The following is a 25,839-nucleotide window of genomic DNA, read 5'->3' on the forward strand; positions in this document are numbered from 1 at the left end:
AAATAAACATAATAACAACATCCACGCTTGGTTATTAATCAACTTATAATTTTAAAAGAAATTTTAAATGTTATAATAGCTCATAATTTCATAGAGTGATTTAAAAACCTCATATTAAAAATGTGCTCTCAGGTGGAAAATGGCTGAGATAATGCCTAAGTGAGGGGTAGCGTTTGCATCTTAGGATATGAAGCTACAGCAGGACAAAACCTTTTCCACTGTTACAGGCCAGGGGATTTACAATTTTTGAATCTTAGCAGAGACCCTTTTTACTTAGGATATTTCTAATTAACATCTTATTAACTAGAAAACGAAGCAGTTCTGCTAAATAGTTTTGTAATGTTTTCCAACAGCAATTAACTGAGATCACCCCTCCCCCCCAAAACCCATTTTTATTTAACAATACGTGTCATGAAAAAACACTCGGCTCTTCACCCAGATTCTACACTGATCTGCGGCAGACGCGTGCTTCTCTAGGTGAAGTCAGGTAGAACGCAGCAGCATATGCCCATCGCCGCTGAGGGGCTGAGTAAGGATAAATCAGACTGAGGGGATAACTTTAGTACTGCTACTAATATTGGAAGATGCTAAACATAAAACCGTTTAACTGCTTCAAACTGAAGGCAGATGGTGAGAGTGGAAGCAATATGCACGTGGGATTTTGCTGGTGAAATGTTGAAAATCCATAGTACAGGAATTGCTCAGTTCTAAAATAACTTTTAAAAACCTGATTCTAAAGGTAACACATGGTGGAGGATTTGGAAAATAAACTATAAAAATAAAACTGGTAATCCTATTAACGTAGCGTGGTATGTTTCTTCAGCCTGTTTTTTGATAGTGTGTGCACGTACATACAAACGTACTTTTTTTAATTTTTAAGTCATCTCTGCCCCCCACATGGGGTTTGAACTCACAACCCCGAGATCAAGGGGCAGGCTCCACTGACTGAGCCAGCCAGGTGCCCCACAAACATACTTTTAAATAGGATCACAAACCATATTCAGCTTTTGTATCCTGTTCCTTACAATTAGGTTGTAATCATAATTTTCCTATGCCATTAAATTGTTTTCGCTGTGATGATTTTTAATGGCTATATTTGTTATACAGATGGACTACAGTTTAAGCATCACTTCTCACTATATAATATTTAGGTGGTTGCCCATTTTTGTGCTATTATAAATAATGCTGCAATTAATATCCTTAAATATGTATTTGAGTACTTTTCTGATTAACTCCTTAAATTATATTTCATGAAGTGCAAATAATAGTTCAAGTGATGGAAACTATTTTTAGTGTTCTTGACAAAATACCACTCTTCTTTCTAAAAAGATTATAAATTTACATTAATGTACTGAGCATTATCGTCTCACTATACCATCACCAGAAATGATTATTACCGTGCACGCTTTTTAATATTTGCAAATCAGGTGAAACTGGTATTTCATTATTTTGATTTGCATTTTTTTGATTAGTGTGAGATCAAACTTTTGTCATGTCTACTTTATTTGTGAGCTGTCTGTTCATGTCCTTTGACTATTTAGTGGGACATTAGAATTTTTTCTTTCATTCATGAGACTTTTTTCTTATGACTTAATAATATTAAACTTCTGCCCATTGTATTTGTTGGAGATATCTTCTCAGTTGCTAGTATTTTAATTTTTTATGGTGGTTTTAACTTACAGAATTGTAAGTTCTTAATATACTCGTATTATCCATCTTTTCCTTAGCTATTTCTTCTACATTTTCATGCTAAGAAATTATTTCCTCATGCTAAATAACTACATCTTCATTTTATTTTTTAGTGTTTAATTTTTACACATCATTTAACAGCTGTCCGAAAATCATTTTAGTACATAGTATGAAGGAAGTCTACCTCCCACATTTTCATATGGATAGTCAATCTTCCCACTACCATTCACTGATAAAACTCTCTCTTTCTCAGGGCTGTGTGATGTTTCCGTCACCATATCATTATCAATCCCTGGCAATTTTTATTTCATGTGTGGTAGACTGCTTGCCCTGTCATCACCCTAGATGATATCTGCTAAACTCAGGTAGTCAGGTCCATCTTCCTGAATTTATGTGGCCAACGGTATCTACACAGTCTTCCAGATGTACTTTATAGTCATTATGTCCAGTTACCATAGTGAGTATTTGCATCTTTATGCTCACCCAGTATCTTCTGAGCGGTCTTCCTAGAGAAGAGGAATTTCCCACATCAAGAGCGCTGTCTCCCCAAGACTGATGCCACCAACCATGTTCCCAGCTTTCTTTGCAATGAGGGCATAGCCAAGGCTTTGCCAATTAAGTCTAAACTCAATTTTTGGCTTGAAAGAAGGCAGTATGAGGAAATAGGTGGCTAAGTAATTAATTTTCACGGCAAAAGTGGTGGCAGGGGTACCCCTCTTGGAGGCAGGGGCAGCAGTGTCTGAGTTTCTAGCATTCAGAATCATGGGCACAGTAGCCAGGAGTTGCTCTGCACAGTACCATGATGTGGTCTATGCACTTTTCTAGGCTATGTGGACTTCAATGCTCACTCTCTGGTCCTCCTGAAAATTCTCTGAGCTACCTAATATTCTGTAATAAATTCCTCCTCTGCTTAAACTACAGAGTGAACATGGTGCTTGCAATAAACACATGTACACACACACACACACACACAGAATCACACAGTCAAGAGGATTTGGATTAGAGTTGCTTTAGAACTGTGATTTAATATGGGGAAATTATAATATTTAGCTTTTTCTCCAATGAACAGAACATATCTTTCCATTATTCAAAAATAGCTTTGCTTTCAAATAAAGTTTTGTTGCTTCTACACAGCAATCTTTTTCAAGTCTCTTTTGTTACTTCAAAGGTATGGTATTTATGACCCATTTCTTTGATGGAAAAAGGGATATGGGAAAAGAGAGTGGAATGCTATCATGAATTGATCCCTTTTATTCATTATCATTTCTAACTGGTTATAGCTGATAATATTCAACATTAATTTCTATATATTCATCTTTACACAATCTACTTAATGAATACTTTTATTAATTTTAGTACTTACTTTAGTACTTACACTTAATTCTCTTGCATAGTCTAGGTTATTTATGTCATTCAAATATAACAAACTTTACCAGCTCTTATAGATTTTGTTTTAGTTTTGTGTGTTGCTTGACCCAAAGAACCTCTTGGATAAATTTAAATTTAATGGGGAGAGATTTTAATAAAATGTTGCTAGTATTTCGCAAAATAAGACACTGGCTATTTGTCTGAATTAATGTGTCTTACTATATCATGCAACTCTCTGTGTGTTCTCATTTTCTAAAGCATTTTCAGCAAAAATGGATGTTTAATTTTATGAAGCTCTCTTTCAACATCTATTCAGATGAACATCTGACCCACGGTTTTGATGTATTAGTACCATTCATAACGTTAAATCAATCAGCTTTCTTGGGATAACCCTCAGTAGTTTATAGTAAATAACTCTTATGGCTATTACAACTCTCACATTTATGTTTCAAAGGTAAGTGTGGTGGTAGTTTTCTCCGTGTTGCAGTATTTTCTTCTTTCTTTCTGTGACATACAAGGAAATGACTGCTTTTCATCCTGGTACGTTTACTTTAAATGTTTAAAAAACACACCTGGATGCCTATCTTGCTAATTAAGAGATTGAAAAGGAGTAAGTATAACACTTGTTCCCCGCCTCATTCCCCAAAGTTAGCCAAGAAACCTGGCCCAAGTGTACTTCTGCCTAATCTCCACCTTTCATCTTGACTGATAGAGGAGTTCTGCATCTATCCTGTTGTTAGTGAGTCATTATTTACACTTCTATATTTCTAAACTATCTTTTCAAACTTTTAGTATGTTCAACATACTACTTTTATATCCCATCTCTCCAATTCTTTGGTTGTTTAACTCTTAGCTATCTATCTTTAAGCGAGTTTTCTCAGGAAAGACATGAAAAGTGTATTTTATGTGACCTCGAATGATAATGCATTCATACATACATACATATGATATCCTATCAAATAGAGTTCTGTGGCCACAACATCATTATCTGGCAATCTGTGGTAGAAAGTCTGAGGCCAGCATAAATTTTATTCCTTTGTAAGCAATTGATTCTTTTCTGTTCCGAAGTCTAGTGTTTTTCCCTCATTGCTTAAAAATCAAAAAGTCACAGGACTATATCCAGGGCAGAGATGAATTTTTGTTACTTGATCTCTTTTCCAACATGACAAGTCTTCATTAACAGTATCTTTGATTATTGCTTCTGTTCCATTTTTCTGGTTACCCAACCAGAAAAATATATTGTTATAAATTAACGAATGAATCGACAGTTTATCTGAGGTAGATGTTTAATACTATGAAGTGTAGTTTCTCAAATAAAATAGAGAAAGATAAGGCTGTTGGAGAACAATGGATGTACAACAGCTTTCTTGTGGTAGGAGGAGACTGCTAAATATTTTGCTTGTTGGCTGAGGTACAACGTCTTGACGTCAGGGATGCAGTACGGGAAAGTGAAACCCACTGTCTTGTGGAAATGTTCTGTCTCTGCCCATTAGGCTCTTAGACCATTTCTGAGGTCTAGCCATGTGTTGAATGTATTTGAATCACGAGAGTCTATGTTGTAAGTAAGGTTAATTCTTCCTAAATATGTGACCAGTCATTGGCATATACTTACTCCAGTGTCACTGCAGTTTTAGAAATTGGGGATGGTGGGACGTTACAGGTATTTCAGTGAAAAGCATGACTGGCTAACAAACACAGAACTTTTAAGGCAGTCACTCACTGTGAGGCATGTTCATGTCAGTGACTAAAATTTAGGTCTTGTAACTTCTACTTTGCTAGTAAAGACAATTTCCAGAAACTAAATGTTAAGCAGGAGTCAGGTAAGACAGGCACATAATCATGACAGAAATTCTTAAGGCCTCACATCACCACGAGAAACGAACATTCATCATTTACGTCAACATTAAGTACGAGAGAAGTGAACTACGCAGCGTCACGGAGCTCCTGACAAAGCAGACTGCTACCGCTTATGGGAAATTTGTTGCAGGAGAAGTATGTACATCTCTTGATGTTAAAAGTCTGCCTGGGTCTCCAGAGAAGGGAGAAGAATTTACATTTGGCCTTTCTCTTTTGAAAATCAAAACTGTCAAATGAAATGACTTGTGATAAGCTTTAAACCCTCATTTCCTACTGAAATAAGGACACAAAAACACCAAACGTGAACCCACTCACAACTTTTTTTTCTCTTCCAATTTCAAGGATGCGAGAACGCGTCCATTCCCACGCCAAATTACTGATCCTACAAGGAACAGGGCTTTTTACCAATCAAGGAACTTGCTTCATTTCCTACATTTAGCCAATTAAAAATACTCTGCATCTGCCAACATTGGAGTGAGTCTTGTTCTCGGCCTGAGGATCTCTCTTTCTTGCTCTCTCTCTCTCACACACAAACACAGACACAAACATGCACGCACGCACGCATACACAATTGGTCCCTCACTCTCAAACCTTCAAAACTAAATTCATTTCTTTAATGATTGGGGGGTCATTCTGGTAACTACTTAGAGTTCGAGAACATGTCCACGTGTGCAAAATAAGGCTTTCAAGCCGGATTGCTCCATTTTATAGACATACCACAAACTGAAACGTACTATTACTCCAGTAAACACAGGGATGGCTTTCAAACTGTGCCTGCGAGGCCCAGGCCATAGGACAACCAGTTTTCCCACCCAAAGTCCTTCCAGATGGAAGGAATATCGATCCTCAGATGATATCGGTGACCATGTCCAGGACATGCTTGTGGGTCACTCAGGCATGCCTCCCTCCATCTTAGGTCATAGGATCCAATCTACTCTCTTGTCCCAAATCTTTTCCTTGTTACTTTCAATGCCGAGAAACCATTTTTCATCAGCCCCTAGAATACTAGAAGCATACACCCAGTGAAAAACATAAGGCCAGTATGAATTAATCTTGATAACACAGTGTAGGGGAAAAAACTCCTTTAAAACAGAAAAACTAGAACTATGGAGTTAGAGCCTTGGAATAAATATTAAAAAAGAATATTAGAATAAATACATATAATCCAACCTCCACTTTTAACAGAAAAGGAAATTAAAGCCAAGTGAAGATAAAGAGAACTGTTCAAAGTCAACCATGATTAATAGCAAACCACCATAGAACTAAAAGAAAATTAATCAGAAATATAACTTTTTATATCTACTAAAAAAAGGTGCATGTAATTAAATGCTGCTTTTTCATTCACTGACAACTGAGACCATCATAGATGGAACAGTCTGCAAGGTTTATGCTTTGGGGGAAAATTCTCAGGGGTACCTGTACTAGAGAGTCTGTTCCCAAAAAGGGTCTGCTGACAGGACAGTCAGCAGCAGTATACAATTAGGGGACACACAGTTTATATAAAAATGAAACTTTCCTTCTCTCAGCCCACTTGTTTACTAAGTAGGTGTGATTTCTTGCTGACCCTCCTTCATGTGGTTTAGTCATGTGGGGTCCTGTTAGTAAATTGCTGACACGCTCATCTCCTGACCAACAGTTATTCTTTTAATGTGTTATGGCAACTTAATTCATTCCTAAGGTAATCTGAAATTGTTCTCTATCCTCAGGACACACCATACATGGTAACTCTAATAACAAGATGCCTATAAATCTAAGTGTTTACTTACGAAAAGTGAGCTTTCCCCCCCGCTTCAGGTGGGAGACCCAAACTCTTTCACAGAGTAGTACAGAAGAAACATAAATGAAGAAAACCACTTATCTAGACACTACGTCAGGCCCAGAAAAGAAAAATGAATCAGAGCTAACTCTGGGGATGTTCCTGGTCTTCTCTGATCTCTCCAAAAGACATCTTCAGGGTCCTACTACAGGGTCCTGCTGGGAAGGGTGCCAGGGGCAGTGACTGGGAAACCAGGTGCCAGATCTAGCTCTGATACCAACAAGCCATGTGAACCGGAACACTTGGCTGCACTGGGCCTCAGTTTCCTAGAATGATTTTTAAACATGCATGTGTGTGTGCATGCATGTATACACACTAAATATTCTGCTCAGGCGAAAGATGACTCTCCAGCCCAAACTGTGATGAAGGCTAATCTTCTCTGGGTGAAGCAAAGGTAAAACAGGGGGCTATGAACCCCACTCCTAAATAACTAAATAACCCTTCCTACTACCTATCCCTGGGGCAGGCCCTCTGGCACTGCTGTGGTTCTGGTCCAATGGAATTGACTTTTCATTTTTTATTTTTATTTTTTTAAAGATTGTTTGATTGATGAGAGAGAGAGAGAGAGGGTGTGGGGGGAAAGGGAGAGGGAGAGAGAATCCCAAGCAGACTCCACACTGAGCTGACCTGGGGCTCGATCTCGTGACCCCGAGATCACAATCTGAGCGGAAGCCAAGAGTCAGACACTTAACTGACTGCACCACCCAGGTGCCCCTGGGATTCACTTTTAAAAGAAATGCTGTCCATTTCCCAAATCAGCTCTAAACCAGACTAAGTACACAGCTAAGGGACCTCCAAAGGCTGGAATGCCAAAAAAGAAACATCACAGACTATAACAAATGTATTGCAATGAGGACCATTACAAGGATGTCACATTCCATTGTCGGCAGCCCACCTGAAGACTGCAACAAGCCTGTGTTCTAATTTGCTTTGTATTTACACACCATGGTATCCTAGCATTTTAACCACATTATTTTTTTTGGGGGGGGGCTTTTCTGAATGTTTTTTTTTAATTTTTTATTTTTTTATTATATTTTTTTTTTATGTAAAGTTCGATGATTCATTAGTTGCGTATAACACCCAGTGCACCATGCAATACGTGCCCTCCTTACTACCCATCACTAACCTACCCTATTTATGAATTCAGGTTAGTCCTAAAAATACCTTAATAATTTCTGAAAACCTCGCACTGGTATGGCACTTTATAATACTGTAAATATAGTCACAGTTAAGCAATTGTATGAGGTGGCAAGGGCAAGTTCTATTATTTACATTTTTATATATAAGGAAGTTGAGATACAGAGAGTGATTTGCCCAAGGGAGCAATGCTGATACATGGTAGAGAGGAGCTAAAATCCTGATCTTAACCCTGAGGTCCAGCGTTTATTACATACACCATTAAATACTTCATTGGTTGTTAAAGATCTCAAAATTAAAAGGGTTCGGCAGCAGGGTCAGGGGGACACAGCAGCTGGAGGTTTCTACACTAGAGTCTAAGTCCTCAGTGCCTGGGAAAGCAGGGACACAGCATGAAGTGTGACTAGCTCTGCAGTTCTGTGCTATGTTCCTCCTTTATTGACTTCACTAACTTTACCAGGTCACCATGATGTCACTGGGTACAGAGCTCCTGGAAATGCAGCAGAACGAGCTACTGTCTCACCTAGAGAGGACACACTTGAGATGGACTTAGATACGTGTAAAGTTATTTTGGTGCCACACAACACATTCCTGATGCTTATTAAATGTCGTTTGCAGCAAGCATTAAAGAGCATTTCCTGTGGACACAATCTCTGACTCCAAGGCCTCAATAAGCTACAGCAGACAATAACAAATGGCCGGACAACACAAATACAAGACAATAGAAGGCCAGCACTTTCAGGAGTACCCTCCCAGATTAGGTTGAGAAACTAAGCAGAGTGTTCACAAAGATTGATGGGTAATGTTATTCACCACGACATTACTTACAAGGGCAAAAAACAGGAAAACAGACAAAATATTCATTAGAGGAAGGCAACTACGGCATATTCATAAAATGGAGTATTTTGGACTTTTTGAAACCAAGTATTTGAAAAAAAAGACATTTAATGATATATAAAAATCTCAAAGAAAGACAATGATCTAGATACAAAATTGTATCTATGACCCCATAGATCACACACAGGTATAGACAAATTATGTGTATATATAAAATTTGTATTTCATGCACAAATTTATGTATACATGAGCGTCATAAATATTATAGCAGATGAACATATATAGACTAAACATATTTAGACAAATAGCCAAATGTTAAGTAGTTAATTCTGAGTGGTGGATAAGAACACAGGTGATTTTCATATTATACTTTCTTGTATTTTCCAAATTTCCTATAATAAATATGCACAGCTTTTACAAACAGGAAAAAAAAAGGTTTTTAAAGCATTCTTAAAAAACATAAAATATTTCTTTCTTTAAAAGCAAAGATCATCTCTTTTCCCTNNNACTGTATGACTTTGCTTGTATGTATGCTCTTCTAAATTTTTTCCACCACTCTTCTCAAGGGTAGGGATGCCAAATCTGCTATCGGCTCCAATGCAAGAGTGTTGATGGGCTCTCCTTCCCCACAGCTGAACCCTCTAAACTTGTGATGGTTGCCACAGTATACATACACCTTAACATTTCATGACAAGCTCTATAATTATCCAGTGTTACCCCTACCATAAAAGCTTAGAACTTGAAAAGCCTGCAATTTGCCTGGCTTTCTGGACAAGCACTCACACACTGCTATAACAAATACAAAAAATGTGCATTAAAGCATCATAAAAGCTGAAATTGTAATTATGCCAGAGTCAGTAAGTTCAAAGACAGAGACGGCATTGCTGTGCATATTTAAGAAAATGCTCTTTAGCATCGGTACTTGAATTTAAAATACAGACTTATAAACCTCCCTTACTTAAGTTTGCCCGATAGGTACAGGCCACTTAGGTTGTGCTGAGCATCTTGCCTTCTACCAAGGGCGCTGGCACTGAATGCAGACAGCTGGCTGATTCCATACTAATGGGACCCCTGTCTCAAGTTCTTTTGTCTCTAGGGAACCGGCTATTTTTCTATGATACAAATCCAGCGACTCTTGCCAGCTCATGGGCTGAAGAAGACAGTCTGCACATAAATATAACTAGGGATTTCTAACTGAAGCTCAGAGATCATTTGGGGGTACGCTGGTGCAGAGTGTGCAAGAATCACCATAGTACACGAAAAACCCAAGTCACTTTGACAATCACCAAAGCTGTCCAGTCTAAGACCATTAAGTTCTGAAAACCTTGAGGATGAGGAGAGCAGGGATTCAAGCAAGGATTTTAAATGCACCTTTTGACCTCTTTACGTTTTAGGTGATCCTTTATTTACCATCTGTATGAACATAAAAGCAACCCTAAACATAAGGCAAGCTCTTCTTTTTCAACAGGTTGATAAAAAAGAATCTTTTTAGCTAATGTGAATATATAAACTTCCAGACATTTAGAAGACCTAATAACACATGTCATTTATCTATTTCCAAATAGTGAAATATGTAATTATCACAGCGTGAAATTTAAGTCTAAAAATGTCTAATCCAAAGGCAAACACTGCTGATAACCCCGTTACTTTAATTTTTAACTGCAATATTTATAAAATATGAAATTAAAAAGATTTTTTCTACCTCACTAACTTTCAAGAAAAGAGGTTGAGACTTTTGTTTCTCAAGAATCCCCTCCCTTCTAAAATTTGCAAAAATCTCTTTTCTCACAGCAAAAATAACTTCAAGAATTTTCAATGTCTATTTTCTACAGTTCATATTTCCTTCATTTTGGTGAAACACTGCCTTGTTTGACTGCTCTGTGGATTTGGAAGGTGGTAGAGCACGTCAGCATCCAAACTATCTAACAGTTATGAAAGGCAGGAGCTCCCTCAGCTTTTAGCAATGGTTGAGATAGATTATATCATGGACAAGGTAAATGAAAGATTTGCTGAAACTACTTTCAAAATAAAGTTACTAAGATTATGCATTAAAATCTGTGGGGCTTTCTACATAAGTAGATAATTTCAGAGGACTTTCTCTTTGTCACGGAAACAAATCTTCCATCTGGAGAGTATGCTGCATTTTTGGTCAACAGAGTAATGATTTTATTATGAACATTTCTTTATGAACAGTCATTTATTCTTTGAACAAATATTTGTTATGTGCCTCGTAGAGACTGAGGGTTTGCTATTAAAACTTACCACTCCCTCTTTCTGGGCACTCTGGCTTCTCTTAAAATCTGAAATACTACATCCTCCTCTTTCCCTCCTGCCTCTCTGGTTGCTGCTTCTCAGTTTCCGGCTGGTGACTGGTCCTCTCAGAACCTCTAAATGTTGGCATTGTAGACTCAGCAACCCCACCTCAACAGGTTTGGTCTTCTTTTCACTCCCAAACTCTCCCTCTCATTGATTTCACTCCCTTCCAAGGTTTTAAATACCACTCATGAATGAATGGCTTCCAAACTGGTATCACCAGTACAGACTCAACCTCTGAGTTTCAGACCCATAGAACAATTGTTTCTTTAGGTCACTGAACTGTATCACGGGCATCTTAAACCCAGTAAGCAGCAAAGTGAACTCTGCGGCATTAGCTCAGATCTGTTCTTTCTGCCTCCACCATATTGGTAAATTCCCCTTCCGTCCATCCATATCCTCAGCAAGACACCTGCACACCATCTCTCATCCCACAGTTAACATACCACTAAATACTGTCGATTCTAACTTGAAAAACAGGTAATTAAGATCTAACTAGTACCTTAGCAACTAAACCAAGCCAAAGAAAACCCAGTTAATGCATAAACACAAAAAAGTTATAAAATTTTGATTTAAAAAAATGAAGAGCCGTCCCCAATGGATGACGGTGTCAACCTTCCTGAGAGGCTGCCATGTTCTATACATGCTTCCCTCCCCCCAAAAAAACCCACAAAAAACTACTATCGCTTTTGTTAACACAGGGGAGGTTTAAAATAAATTTAAAAGGTAGCTTCCCCAAAGCTTCAATTTATAACTGAAGGAGAAAATAAAAGGCTAAATCAAAGGCCATTCAGATTAAATTCTACATTTAGAGTTTAGGAATACAAGAAAGATCTCAATTGTTAAATTAATACAAGGAAAATATTACATATACACATTGCAGTCTTCTCAAAAGACCAAAATGACAAACTCGGGTCACAAGGCAGATGATCAGCATGAAAGAATTAAGAAATACTAACGATGCTGGTATATACCCCTGATTAGTGATTCAACACAAAGCAATACCCAAAACTAGGAAAATACACTGACGTCAGTCCACCTGATTTTATCATTCTGTTCCTTAAGCAGGAAGGGCAGTATGTGTCATTACTCAAGCCAACAATTGACAATTACACAAAGGCTAAGAATTATAAAACTCTGAATGTGGTATGGAATAAGAAAGGTAGTATTCTCTATAATTCAGAGAAGCTGACTTATGAAATATTTGAAGTCACAGAATAGATGCCTTGTGAAATTATATAGCTTAGACAAACACGCCAGATTAGGAAATCTGGTCTTGGGCCCTTTCAAAATTTTAATCAAACCAGACGATTCTAAGGTGATGTTTCACTTGACTAAGTTTATCCATATGATTTCCTGATTTTAAGCTCCATAAAGTGAAATTTTGAGGACATCTGATGCTCTGGACTAAACACAACAAGGTTTTACAGGTTTAAGTTGGTATGACTGAGATCTGCTTATAATTAGGAAAAAAGACAATGAGTGATCTATCAGAGATTCCTCTTGTGTAAAAAACAAAGTTTCTACCATTTTAAAGAAAGAGTGGTTATATAGGGCATCATGAAACAATTTCCATTAGAGCTCACAATCAATCTGTTATGACTCTGTGGCCACATAATCTTGCTCTGTCCTATTCCCAAAATACAAAGAAGCAAGGGAACCATTTGTCTCGTACCATCATGTCTATATGGCCAAAGGAGACGAATGCCTTGCTGAATGAAAATTTTTACTGAAGATCTACAAAGCCAATTTAAACAATTTGGCAAATGTCATTTCAAGTATGGGAAACCTGCTGAAGGTTTTTGAAAGATAGTAACAAAATAAAAGAAATAGACATACTATCACACTCAGCACTATGTCCCTAGTCTCACCTTATCTAAGGAGAAATTTTTCACTGATACCTTAAGATCATTAATCTCTAAGTTGTTCCCACCAGTAAGCGAAAATTCACAGGTAACAGTTTTCCCTCTGTCTGTGTGCAACATACAAACCAGGTACCACAAATATCAGAGAAGAAATATGTAAGTGTATTCCGAAAAGCTTCTGTTGTTCAAAAACTCACTCACTGCTTGGGAAAACCATCACCCTATACAAGAGATGAAGAGTAAGAGAAGGTAAAGAAACATGACTGATATTAAACTTGTCAAGCAGGAGATACAGTGAGGTCAGAGCAGACAATTCTTAGAGCAAGACCAACTTTGTTTAAAAAAAAAATGACACTCTATAGCAACTAGACACAAGGACAACAAAAGTGGAAGAAATCAGAAGGAAAAAGACTGGACCACAGACGAATTAAAAATAAGAAAAAAAAAAAAACCCTTATGTTATCAAAAAGCACCAATAAAGAAAAGTCAAATAGCAAATCAGGGATGACTATCAGTGATATAACAAAAGATTAGTAAAACATACCCATTAAAAATATTAAGATATTCACCTCACACATATTAGAATGGCTATTATCAAAAAGGGGTAGTCAGTATTGGTGAGGTTGTGGAGAAAAGCGAACCCTTGTGCACTGTTGGTAGGAATGTAAACTGGTGCAGCCATTATGGAGAACAGGATGGAGGTCCTTAAAAAATTAAAATTATAACTAGCATATGATCTAGCAATTCCACTTTGGGGTGTCTATCTTCAGGAAACAAAGTCACCAAGAAGATAGGTGCAGTCCACGTTCACTGCAGCATTACTTATAATAGCTAAAACATAGAAACAACCTAAGTGTCTAACAAGAGACAAATGTATAAAGAAAATGTGGTGTATATATAAATACAAGACTACTGATTAGCCATAAAAAAAGAAGGAAATTCTGCATGTGCAACAACAGGGATGGCTCACGAGGAGATTATGCTAAGTGAAATAAGTCAGAGAAATACAAAAGTTCCATTTTCCAACTACAAGGTAAGTTTTGGAATGTAAGGTTAACTAAAGTCACCTTGCTGGACAATACTGTATTGTATATTTAAAGTTGCTAAAAGAGTAAATCCTAAAAGTTCTTATCTTAAGAAAATAATGTATCACCTAGGGGCATCTGGGTAGCTCAGTGAGTTAAGTGTCTGCCTGCAGCTCAGGTCATGATCCCAGGGTCCAGGGATCAAACCCCACATCGGGCTCCTTGCTCAGCAGGAAGTCTGCTTCTCCCTCTGCCCCTCACCCAGCTCATGCTCTCTTTCTCTCAAATAAATAAAATCTTAAAAAAAAAAGTGAAACCTACATGAGGTGACAGATGTTCACTAAACTTATTTCCCAATATATACAAATACCAGATCATTATGTTGCACATCTGAAACTAATACAATGTTCTATGTCAATGATAGCTCAATAAAATTGGAAAAAATACTATGATATTGTTTGGCTTATACTGATGGAACGTAAAACTCTGTACCATGAGCGTTGGCAAGGGTGCACTAAAGCAGAAACTTCAACAAATGCATTGCAATCACAGTAGAGACACACACATACACACACATATAGGAAAGAAGGACAAGAAATACAATAAAAAGTTAGCAGAGGTTATCTCTGAGTAGTGACTTTACAGGAGAGTCTTATTTTCCATGTCATTTCTTCTATTTTCCACCACCTATCAGTTTTCACTGTTATAATCAGAATATCATATTTTATTTTTTAACCATACCAGCCTGGAAGATCAAGGTCATGGACACGTGGCCTGTCACATTTCTTATGAGATTTTACCACTTCTTCAGAATGGCACAGAGTCATGTGGATGTCGGTAAGCCGATTAAGGACCTGGTTGGCACCCAGGGCCCAAATTTCAGGTTTATTAAATCCCTTGTTGCCTAGCTACCCATTTTCCAAGCTTAGAGTTCCCTTTCTTGGCACAGTGTGTGGAGACGAAGTTTCTCACCAACATCAAGGACGCTCTCGGGGACATCTCTGGCACCTGGAACGCTCACTCCCCTCGTTCTACTCCAGACTATCTTCTCTGAACTCTACTCCACAGTGTTTATTTTTACCCTGTCTCCGTCTCATTGCTAGCCCATTAACTTCCAACTGTTTGCATCAGCAATGCCTGTCGGCAAAAGCCACTGCGTGTACCCCCATCCAATTTGCACTGATACAGTGCAAAGGCTCGTTGTAAGGTGGTGACGCCACTCCTCACGTGTGGCTCAGAAAGAGACTCCAAAGCAGGTCCCAAAGAGGAAGGTCCTCACCATTTTCTGAAATCAGAAAAACCTTACTGAAAAAATACCCATGGTATCTCATGGTTTCTCCCTTAATTTGTGCGCCGCGTTGTTAAGCCCACACCTCCTGGCCCCCAGGAGGTGGGGAGGAAGGAAGATGAGGCAACGTGCACCACAGAGTCCACAGGGACTCCGTCACGCGAGCGGATGTGAGATGTTCTGTTGTGGCGCCCAGCTCCCCTGCACCTATCCCACTGCTGTTCCTTGTAGTCTAAGTTTCTACACGGAACAGAAGTTCTCCAGTTCTCTGATTATTTCTGTCTCTCTGGGCCTCCTTTAGCTCAGTTAGAGCTTTGAAGAAGGGCTCGGTGAACAGTGCAGCAGCAAATAAGGTGGTGACTCATCCTTCAGACATGAGGCACTTTATTATTATAAAATAATTTATGAAACTTTTTCCAACAACACAGTAACCTAACCTCAGGGATATTTCCTGTCTTTAATAACTCTTAGCACTGTCCAATAGGAACGTGAGACTCCTTTTCATCTCTCCTTCCAGAAACATTCTTATAAATGAATCTCAACAGTCACCCGCAAATTCCCAGTAAAAACAACTTCTGAAGACACAAAAGGTAGGTATTTTGGATGGGGGCAACAGGCGCTCTTAGGACTTAAAAAGCCTGGAGTCACTACCCAATCAGATAAGCCTTTTCAAAGAAAAAATGTGCTCTGGCTGATGGCAGGCGAAGTTAGAGATCTGAAATATGAGAATGACTGGATGTGTCACTGGAGGCTTGCAGATGGAGGACTGCAGCCTCCAGAGGATAAAAGCAGCCTCCAGCTGATGGTCAAGATGAGACAGGGATCTCATTCCTACACCCACAGGGATCTGACTCTGTTCACAACCTGCATGAGCTTGGAAGGAGATTCTTTCCTCGTCTCCAGATAAGAACCCAGCCCAACGGACAGTCTGATTTTGGACTTATGATATTCTAAGCCAAAACACTAGGTGAGGGTTCCTCGGGGACTAGGAACTTGTGATTTTCCATCTTCCTTTGATTTTGGCTTTACGATACCTTGAGAACCCCCTGAGCTCAAGCAAGTCAAGCGTACCTGGACTTCTGCTCCACAGAAGCATAAAATTAATACATGAATGCTGTTTTAAGCCCCTAAATTTTTGGTAATTTATTACATAACAACAGAAGACTAAGGTGGGCATTGTTTTGTTTTCTTTATTGGGTTTTTTAGACTCTTATTTTATTATAAAACCACTATATGCTAATTTCCCTACCTTCCTATTCTCTAAAGATTAACAGTGCTAAGTTTCTCCTTTCTCCTTCCAAAAATTCTCTATGAATATGCATGATGTACAGATGTGCCTATATGCATATATGCAGTCTAAAACACACACACACACACACACGCACACACACACAATTACACAATGTATTATGTAATAATTTTTCACTTAACTATCTATCTTGGGCATCAATCTAATATCAGAACATGAAAGTCTATCTCACTCTCTGTAACAACCATGCAGGGCTGGATTGTGTGTCTGAATCATTTTCTAAGAAACCAGTCCCCTACTGAAGGACATGTTAAATGATGAAGTGGTAACAACTTCACTTTCCATTTGCTATTTACAAGTAGCTAGACTTGTTATTTTCCATTCTTCTTTTTTTTTTTTTTTAAGATTATATTTATTTATTTGACAGAGAGAGAGAGAGCCAGCGAGAGAGGGAACACAAGGAGGGGGAGTGGGAGAGGAAGAAGCAGGCTCCCAGCAGAGGAGCCTGACACGGGGCTCGATCCCAAAATGCTGGGATCACGCCCTGAGCCGAAGGCAGACGCTTAACGACTGAGCCACCCAGGCGCCCCTATTTTCCATTATTCTGTGAGACTCTCACTAGGTAACTTCCTAGAGATGAACTGGCCGAAGGGTAAACGCAGTTGCAGTTTTGACCAACAGTGCAAACTGCTAACCAGAATGGTTGCACCAATTACATCGACACGGATATCGTATGATATCATATGGCAAGGGTCTCCTTCTCTACAATCGTGCTGTCATTGGATTCTGTCAATTTTATAAAATTTTTGACAATAGGCTAGGTGAATGATGCTCTCTAACTATTATGGCTCATGTTTCTCTCATGATTGCAATGAATCATTTCATATTTTGGGGGGACGATTTCAATCTTTTTTCTATGATGTGCCATTTACATCTTTTGCCCATTTTTCTCCTGGTGCATTCACCATTTTCCTACCAATTTATACAAGCTCTTAATGTATGTATTAAGGCAATCAGATGTTTACCAATTAAGGGCATAAAAGTATTTCTCACACTTTGTTTTCTTTTGATTTTATTTACTACAGAGAAATTTTCATGTTAGGGGAGATACACTGGTCTTTTCCTTTGGGGCTTCTGGATTAAATTTCATGCTTAGAATCTTTCTGGAACTAGGAGTCTGTGATTTTTCTACCTTTCTTTTTCTAATGGGACTCCATTCACTACTCTTTTAGGAATCCCTGGCTCCCAACAAACACTATTTTATTTATAGAGATAAGCTCCAGAACACTATGCCAGACTCTCTTTTTTTCTTAGAGCACTACTGACACATCTACACAAATAAATTCATGTTCTCATCTCTACCGATTCATTTGACAGGGGATTAATTCATGTGTCAGTGATAAGTGGCCTGATTCACATAATCCTGACCTTAAAAAAAAAAAAAAAAGCCTAACTTTATTTTTGGGTCAGAATGCACTGAAAGATGGTAGTTTTTCTTTCTCTTGTGTTTCGTAAAGATATTTAGGAATTCTCACTTGGCATTCTGTGCATTGAACACATGACACAGAAGACAGCAATGGGAAGGGAGAGGGAGGTGATGAGGCAAGATGAGTGGGCAGGCACTCACCACCATCAAGACACGAGGACTGGTCTTTATTTAATTTACGTTTTCCTTCTCTTATTACATGTAAATAGGAAACTACCAGACTGTGAGAAATGACATTTCTCACAAAGAAAGTCTGACGGAGTTCTACAGGGTCCGAGCGAATAAAACCCTGTTGGCTCTTGGACCTAAGGGAAAATGCCGTCTGAACCTGACAGACAGGCTTCTCTCTGCCTGCTCCTCTGACTGACTACTAAAATTATGTTTGAAGAGCAAAGAATTCAAGCTAGGTCTACAGAGAGAAAAAGAAAAATAATTAAAAGGATCATTAAAGTCTTCACCACATTTTCTCTACTCTCAATATTAGCACTGAAGAAAATCACCGCAATAAAAGACTCGTCAACAGGCACATAAACTAGGGCACAATTACTACAGAACACTACAGAGAGGAGCAGGATTGAAGTTTTTCATCACTACTGAATTATACGTAAGAGATAAAATTCACGATACACTTAGCCCTTGTATATACTGCTGGGCACTGTGCAGGATGAATGCAAAGATACAGTTCCAGGGGCGTCTGGGTGGCTCAGTCGCTTGAGTGTCCAACTCTTGATTTCAGCTCAGGTCATGATCTCAGAGTTGTGAGATCGAGCCCCGCATCGGGCTCCATGCTGGGCGTGTAGTGATTGAGACTCTCTCTCTCTGCCTCTCCCTCTGCCCCTACCCCTGCCCCACACATGCATGTGCTCTCTCTCTAAAAAAATAAAAGACTGCAACTCTTAAAAAAAAAAAAAAAAAAGCTAGAATTCCAGCCCCCACGTAGGTATTTGGCCTTGCTTGCCCCTCTGTCACCTTTTGCTGTTCTGATGATCATGTAATACAAGTCTCCACGGTATAAATGGCAATAATAGAAATAGCTGGGCGCTCCCCCAGCAGCTGCGCAAATCCAGTATTACCAACTGCTCACCCCTCCCTCAGTGATATCTGCCTCACACCTTCTCAGAGGTAACCACTACCATGAAATTGGTCTTTAAAATGATCATGTTTTCCTTTAGACTCTTAGAAGAAATGTATATATGTATTTAAGAGTACATGTGTGTATCCCTAAACAGCATACTCTTCACAGCCTCATGCTAACCTCACATGAATGGTTTCAACCATCTTCTTTTGCAACTTGGCTTTTGCTGTCCAACAGTGTCTAAGCTGCATCCATGTAGACACGCGTGGTACTAATATCTTCTTTGTGCACAGTGTTCTGCGATGACTATGCCACAACACATTTACCCATTTTCCAATCAAGAGCTACTTAGGTGGCTTCAGATGTTTAGCTATTACAAACAATGCAGCTATGAACAGTCTAGAACACACCTTCCTGTGTACATGTGTAAGAGTTTCTCTAAGGTTCTACCTGGGAATGGGATTTCTGGACTTCTGTGGTCTTGCTTTAGTATCATAATTTGATCAATTCATGTTTTACCTTTTTTGCTTTGCCATCTTTTATTTATTACTACAGGGAAAATAAAATTTCATTCCAAAAGGGCAACTACCTCTCTCTCCCCTTTCTTCTTCCCAAACATGTTACAGGGAACTCCCACTCTCAACTTGAAAGCAACCTCTGAGCAAAAGGACTGCATTCAGGGGAAGAGTCACAGCCCTACGTTTAAATGGGAAATAAGTATCATCTGGCAAGCCCATCAGGTTAGAGTTTCTACCAGAGTACAATGACTTAGGGCTTACTCATGCATCCTTTCCACCCAACATCCTTCAGAATCCTCAAGACAGCTTCCCAAAACACAGATCCTCCTCAAAATCCTTGAAAGGCATTCAAACTCAAAATTCCTTATACTCTATGACTTTCCTTTATCTTTCCACCTTCATATTCTCTTACAACCAAAACACCCATACCCCACTGCAGCCATGCTGATAATCCCCCTTCTCTCACCCTGTGTCTGCCAGCCCAAGTCTTGCCTGGCTTTCAGCATCTTGACTAAGTAGCTCATTTAAACTCTCCCACACTTTCCTTGCACCATGATGGGTATGAGAAAAAGGAAGAGAAGAGAAGAGAAGAGAAGAGAAGAGAAGAGAAGAGAAGAGAAGAGAAAGAGAGAGAGAGAGAGAGAGAAAGAAAGAAAGAAAGAAAGAAAGAAAGAAAGAAAGAAAGAAAGAAAAAGGAAGGAGGGAGGGAGGGAGGAAAGAAAGGAAGAGAGAGAGAAAGAAAAAGAAAGAAAAAAAAGAAAGAGAGAGGAAAGAAAGAAAGAAAGAAAGAAAGAAAGAAAGAGAGAGAAAGAAAAGAAAAGAAACCCCAAACAAATAAACGAACAAACAAAAAACCCAACATTCAAAGCAGTCTTCACTACGCAGTTTTTCTAATATGGCTATACTTTCCTTAAAATTAGTACTTGAGGCCAAGGGCTCATATCTTAATCTTCACTGTCCCTATAATGATTATAGATGTAATAAATAAGTTATATCTGCCAGTGTCAGGCAAAACTTGAGATAAACTCTTGCACACACACTAGAGAAGACACATTCTAGACTGCTCATAGCAGCATTATCTGTAATAGCGAATGTAAGTAATGGGTTAAGTTCAACTTTAGGGAGAATAAATGCTGAATGGTTCTGATGGACGTTAAGACACGTGGCCTCAAAATATGGCATCCTGACCAACAATATTTTAAGCTAAATAAATAGAAGAAATGGCATGTGAAGGAAGGTTCTTCGGACCTGCACCTAAAGCACCTCACCAAGTCCTCCTGTGAGAGGAGTCCTCCCTGTACCTGGAGGAAAGGAGCATCCTGATTTCTGAAAACAAGGAACACAGAGGACTATGAATGTTCATCCTTGGTCAATTTGCCCCAGTTTACTAGAGTTAGCTCATTTCTGTCCTGTCCTTGCCTAACTTTTCACTCTTCATCAAACCTAGCATTAACACACTCAGGTTAACCATGTCTTTGGGTCTTCATTTCCTTATGAAGGCTCCTGTGTCACCGAAATCTTCTATTAAATAAATGTGTTTGCTCTTGTTAATCTGTCTTTGGTAAGGAGGTTCCCAGTGGAGAACTTAGAAGGGTAGGGAAAAGATATTTTTCCTCCCCCAGAGTTCTTAACATGGATCCTCTTCATGTGAACGAACACATCTGCATTCCCCAAAGATAATCCCAACATGGAAACATGTCTTGCATCATCCACAAATTTAGAAATGGAGAAAGAAATAATTGAAAAAGGATTGCATTTAAAAGGAATTCTCAATTTCAGTATCCAAACACTCTGAAAAAGAGGATGAGGTTTGGGCTAACTTATCAGAAAGAACAGCATACTGATAAAACAAAAGGAAAACCGAGATAAGCTAGAAAGAAACACCTGAATTTCAACATGCTTGGATTATTTTAAGAACCAGCAAAAAGAAGTAAAACACAACTCAAGAAAGGATAAGTAATTACCTGCATGAGCAGAGAGAGGTGAGTGTGGTCGAGGCAATGCTGGTGACTGTCCATTGCCTATCAAGCTTTTCCGGTTGCTTGTTCGGCAACTGTGAAAAAGAAAAACAAAATCAAAGTTTTAAAAAGCAAATATAACGTCAGTAATGTCCAGGTATATTCAACATACACATGTACTAGAGGTTCAGCAACGTATCTGCTCATGGCTTACATTTTTGCAAGTTAATATGCACTCACTAATATTTAAGGCACGGCTGCCTCCTGAATACTAGAAAATATAATGTATTCATATAGCATAACACCATCAGTATTCCTCACCACCAGTGAGGTTATAATCAAATGCCTTCTTTCCACTCCTTGCTGCAAATAGGTGACACGCCATACACCCAAGTGATAAATTAAGGATTCAAATCAGCAAACCACAGGTAGCATCTCTGTTGACATGAAATTTCTAATACAAAATTACATGCAATGAAGCGCAATGGCATTCATCTTACAATGATACACTAATTAAAAATCTAATTATTTAGACAAATTTCCTAGTTGTGCCTTTTGTCAATAGAACAGCCGGTGCCCAAGATGTATTTCACTCCTGATGCATTTTTCATCTTGTATACTCCATTCAAACTCCTCATTCAGGTAAATACTTTGGAATCATAAAAACAGATTCCAGTTGGTATTAAACCAATAGCGAAAGCCTTTTGCCAGAGGCACACTATCTGCTGTTTTTATCCTGGGTACCCACTCGGTAGAAACACACTGCTACATTTGGGCAAAGGGCAACAACTTTTTCCTGTTTCTGCCAGGACCAAGTTATAAAATGCCTATTTGGATTCGGAAGTAACTCTCACAAGCAGCGAAGAATAAGATAAACGTGAAACTGGTTGATGATGAGGTGAATATTATCTTCCTTTCCTTTCCTTTTCCTTCAATGCAGGCTGGCACTGCATTCTCTACTAGCAGTAAAGCAGTGAGGAAAAGGGGAATAAAACCCAGCAAGCTACCTCATGGAATTCACCTTTAATAAGGTTCAGGGCACTGTGATTCTGTCCTCCTACACCCGGGAGTTTATTGTAATGTCTTCCACCATTTAAGGTTTACTGTAATGTCTTCTTTAATTCAGAATATACCTGTTATAACAGGCTCTTCAAAGAGAAGTTTTCACCTAACTTCTAAATTAGGTGTCGTGGACGTATTTGAGAGTTTGCACAGAATATTTGAAAGGAATATCTCTCAATATTCAAATAATACATTTCAAAACCAAACTCAATTTCTTTCAGCAATATTGACTTGGGAACCAATCCTCTCCCTTAAAGGTTTGCTGCTTATTATCATTTGTCAACATCCCCATATTTATAATTTCTTAAGGTCAGGCTGCATCATTTTATGTTCCATACTGGAACAATCAACATCCCTTAGCATTATCTGTGAGTGTAATTAAGATCATGTTTACTCAGCCTTAAAGAAGTTGCTGATTAAGAATAGACCCTTGATACTTAATTATAAAGGTGGATTGTGATATTAACAACTCATCTATCAAGAACCATATTTGACCTATTAAATTCAAAATTCATAATCATTAAATCAGACAGTATGATTGTTTTAAAGATACTTTATAATTTATTTAGTGTTAATTCAAATTAATGTCTTCTTTCATTCCAATACAGGAATATTAAACATATCAACTTGCTAATGTTAATAAAAGAAATTACAAGTGACAGATTTATACCCTGGAAATCTCAGCAAAATTATTTAATTTAAACAAATTAACTGAAATACGAGTTAACTGCTAGAAAAATGGCTATCTATATTATTTTTCACATTTAGTTTGTGATATAAATCACTTATGAAGATTTTCTCTTGACATTCCATTATTAGGGTTTATATATGTAAATAAAATTTTCAGTAAGAAACGTAAATCAACAGAAATAGTAACCTAATGAGTATCTTAAATAGGGATACCCATGAAATACAAGAACTTCAAATCTAGAAAATGGTATTTCTTGAAGAAAACCTTTTTTAAAAAGTGAATTTTCCTAACAAACATATAGAATGACTAATACACTACAATGGGCAAAATAAATAGACAACAATTTAGATTTAAAACAAAGAAAAACAAAAGAAAATTTCAAAATTACATCAGTTATTTAAAGTCTACCAGGAAGAGGCAGGAAAGTTCTGATTTTAAAAATGTGACTCAAAAAAAAAAAAAAAATCTCACAAAGAAATCTCTAAATAAAACCTGGAATAAAATATCTTGTTTGCTTACTGTAAAAAATATAAAAATACAAAGTATAAAAATATGATAAAAGTTTATATTACATTCATTCTGTGTTTGCCTACTCTCTATAAAGACTTGTAATCTTTACAAACCAATGATTATGAATGCAATTTAGAGCAAGAGAAAAAAGGATTCTTCATCTATGAATATAGGAGCAAAAAAAATAGTTAAAAACAAGGTACAGGGAATATTTTATACAAAACCTTAAATAATCAGAGGCATATCTTATTGACAAATGCTATGAACAATCAAAGCTGAAAGGCTCTTCTCTAACCCCTCTCAGGATCTGGAGCATGAACGTAGAGACAGTATTAAAATTACAATAGACTTGAACTTTCTTGAATCTCTCAACAATGAAACAGGAAGCTTTTAAACATGAAATATAAAACCAGACTTTATAAAATACAGGACAAGACAGATTCCTTATACAATACACAAAACAAATCTCTATATTGTGAAGTAGGGTCTTGGCCTTGCAAACAAATTAATTTATTGCTAACATTCTTAAGGGTAAAGAGAATTTTATACTGTATTTAACCCCCAAATACCTAATTCTTGATATATATACACATATATATGCTTTTAAAATCCTGGGGTCCTGCTGAGATATTCTGTAGACAACTTTCCACAGATGGGGAAGACTGGCAGTCAACCAATCTCAATATAGCTTGCTTCCAATATCTGACAGTCACCTCATTTTATTGCTCTAGGTACCTGGTTCCCAATGAATGAATTAAAATCTGATTTTAGGGGCACCTGGGTGGCTCAGTCAGTTGTGTCAGGCTCTTGATCTCTACACAGGTCTTGATCTCAGGATTGTGAGTTCAAGCACGACACTGAGCTCCATGCTGGGCATGGAGCCTACTTAAAAAAATGAATAAAAAATAAAATAAAATCTGATTTTAACCCATAGTAAAATAATTTCTAGTTGGTAGGACCTATGAGTGTTTACTACCTACACTGCCACAGTACGTAGCACTGCCCACATTGATGACACTGGTACAAAATGCTGAGCTGACCTCTAGGGTCATCATTCAGTCATCCAGGTTATCACACTCTTTCCTGCAGATGTAGGGAGAAGCTCATGGCATCCAAGGACAAAACGGGCTCCCCAACTGGTGGTGACTGCGCCATACTCATTTAATCCATAAAATGAAGAAAGAGAAGATACACTGCCACTTGGACAAAATCAAGGTTTGTTCCCTATCCCCAGCATTACTAAGTCGATTCAGCCTTGCTTGTTTTTTCTCAAGCAGAATCATCCCAGGAAAAAACAGGGGATGTCCTAACAGGTAAAACAGAAATACCACTTCTGCAGCAGAAATCTCGACTTGCTTAAAATTTATCCTCATCTAAACATTTGAGCTTGTAGAATCGTCTCCCATGTTCAGCCTTCAGAACAAAGGTGTACGATTGCAAAAGTAAAACTGGAGAACAGTTATAAACTCAAGTTTCAGTCAGGCATCCCCGAGTGCATTCTCTCCACTCCCCTCTTTAGAAAGGAATGGAAGCCATTCCCCCGCCTCTGCTTGGATCTGGAAGCCAAACACAGGAATATCCACTCCCCACGGGGCACCTCCACCCTTTAGGTCTCCACTTGAAGCAACACATGGAGGCACTTGGCCTCCGGATCACATGTGCAGTTTGTTCTATCAGTGTGGAAAGTGACACAATGGCATGGACTCTTTATGTGCAAAATTTGGATTGAGCCCAAGAAGCAGCCACAGACAACCTGAGACAAAGGCAAGGCAAAGGCCAACAGTGGACCAGGACAGACTCTGATGATGCCAAGTAAGGATTTCTCTTTACCTCATTCCTTAGGTTCCTCCGCCCACGGATGAACTACACACAGACACACAATGCTTGCACGGTAAAACAAATACTGCTGACCTCGGAGGTGGGATCTGAGAAGAATGGAAAGTGGAAAGGCAATGACAGAACTTCGGAGTGGGGCTGGGAGGCAAGACAGGCAGAGACAGAATGCCCTAGAGGAACATCAGGGATGGGGGGAGGGGATGTGCTGTAGAGTGACACAAGGCCAGCACAGGAAAGCGCTTTGTCTGCCTAGCAGATG

The 25,839-nt window shown here is 38.4% G+C and overlaps 1 protein-coding gene across 2 annotated transcripts in view; it reads right to left on the reverse strand.

The window, feature by feature from the left end:
• MAST4 (microtubule associated serine/threonine kinase family member 4) overlaps positions 1-25,839 on the reverse strand; it is a 161,124-nt gene that overhangs the window by 93,453 nt on the left and 41,832 nt on the right. For both annotated transcript variants that reach the window (XM_008691344.2, XM_040622219.1), the window contains exon 2: positions 21,488-21,576. In XM_008691344.2, the coding sequence (XP_008689566.2) occupies positions 21,488-21,576 (89 nt within the window). The remainder of the gene's footprint in view (positions 1-21,487; positions 21,577-25,839) is intronic.

Source organism: Ursus maritimus, unplaced genomic scaffold, assembly GCF_017311325.1.
Source record: "Ursus maritimus isolate PB19 unplaced genomic scaffold, ASM1731132v1 scaffold_5, whole genome shotgun sequence".
Classification (NCBI taxonomy): Eukaryota; Metazoa; Chordata; class Mammalia; order Carnivora; family Ursidae; genus Ursus; species Ursus maritimus.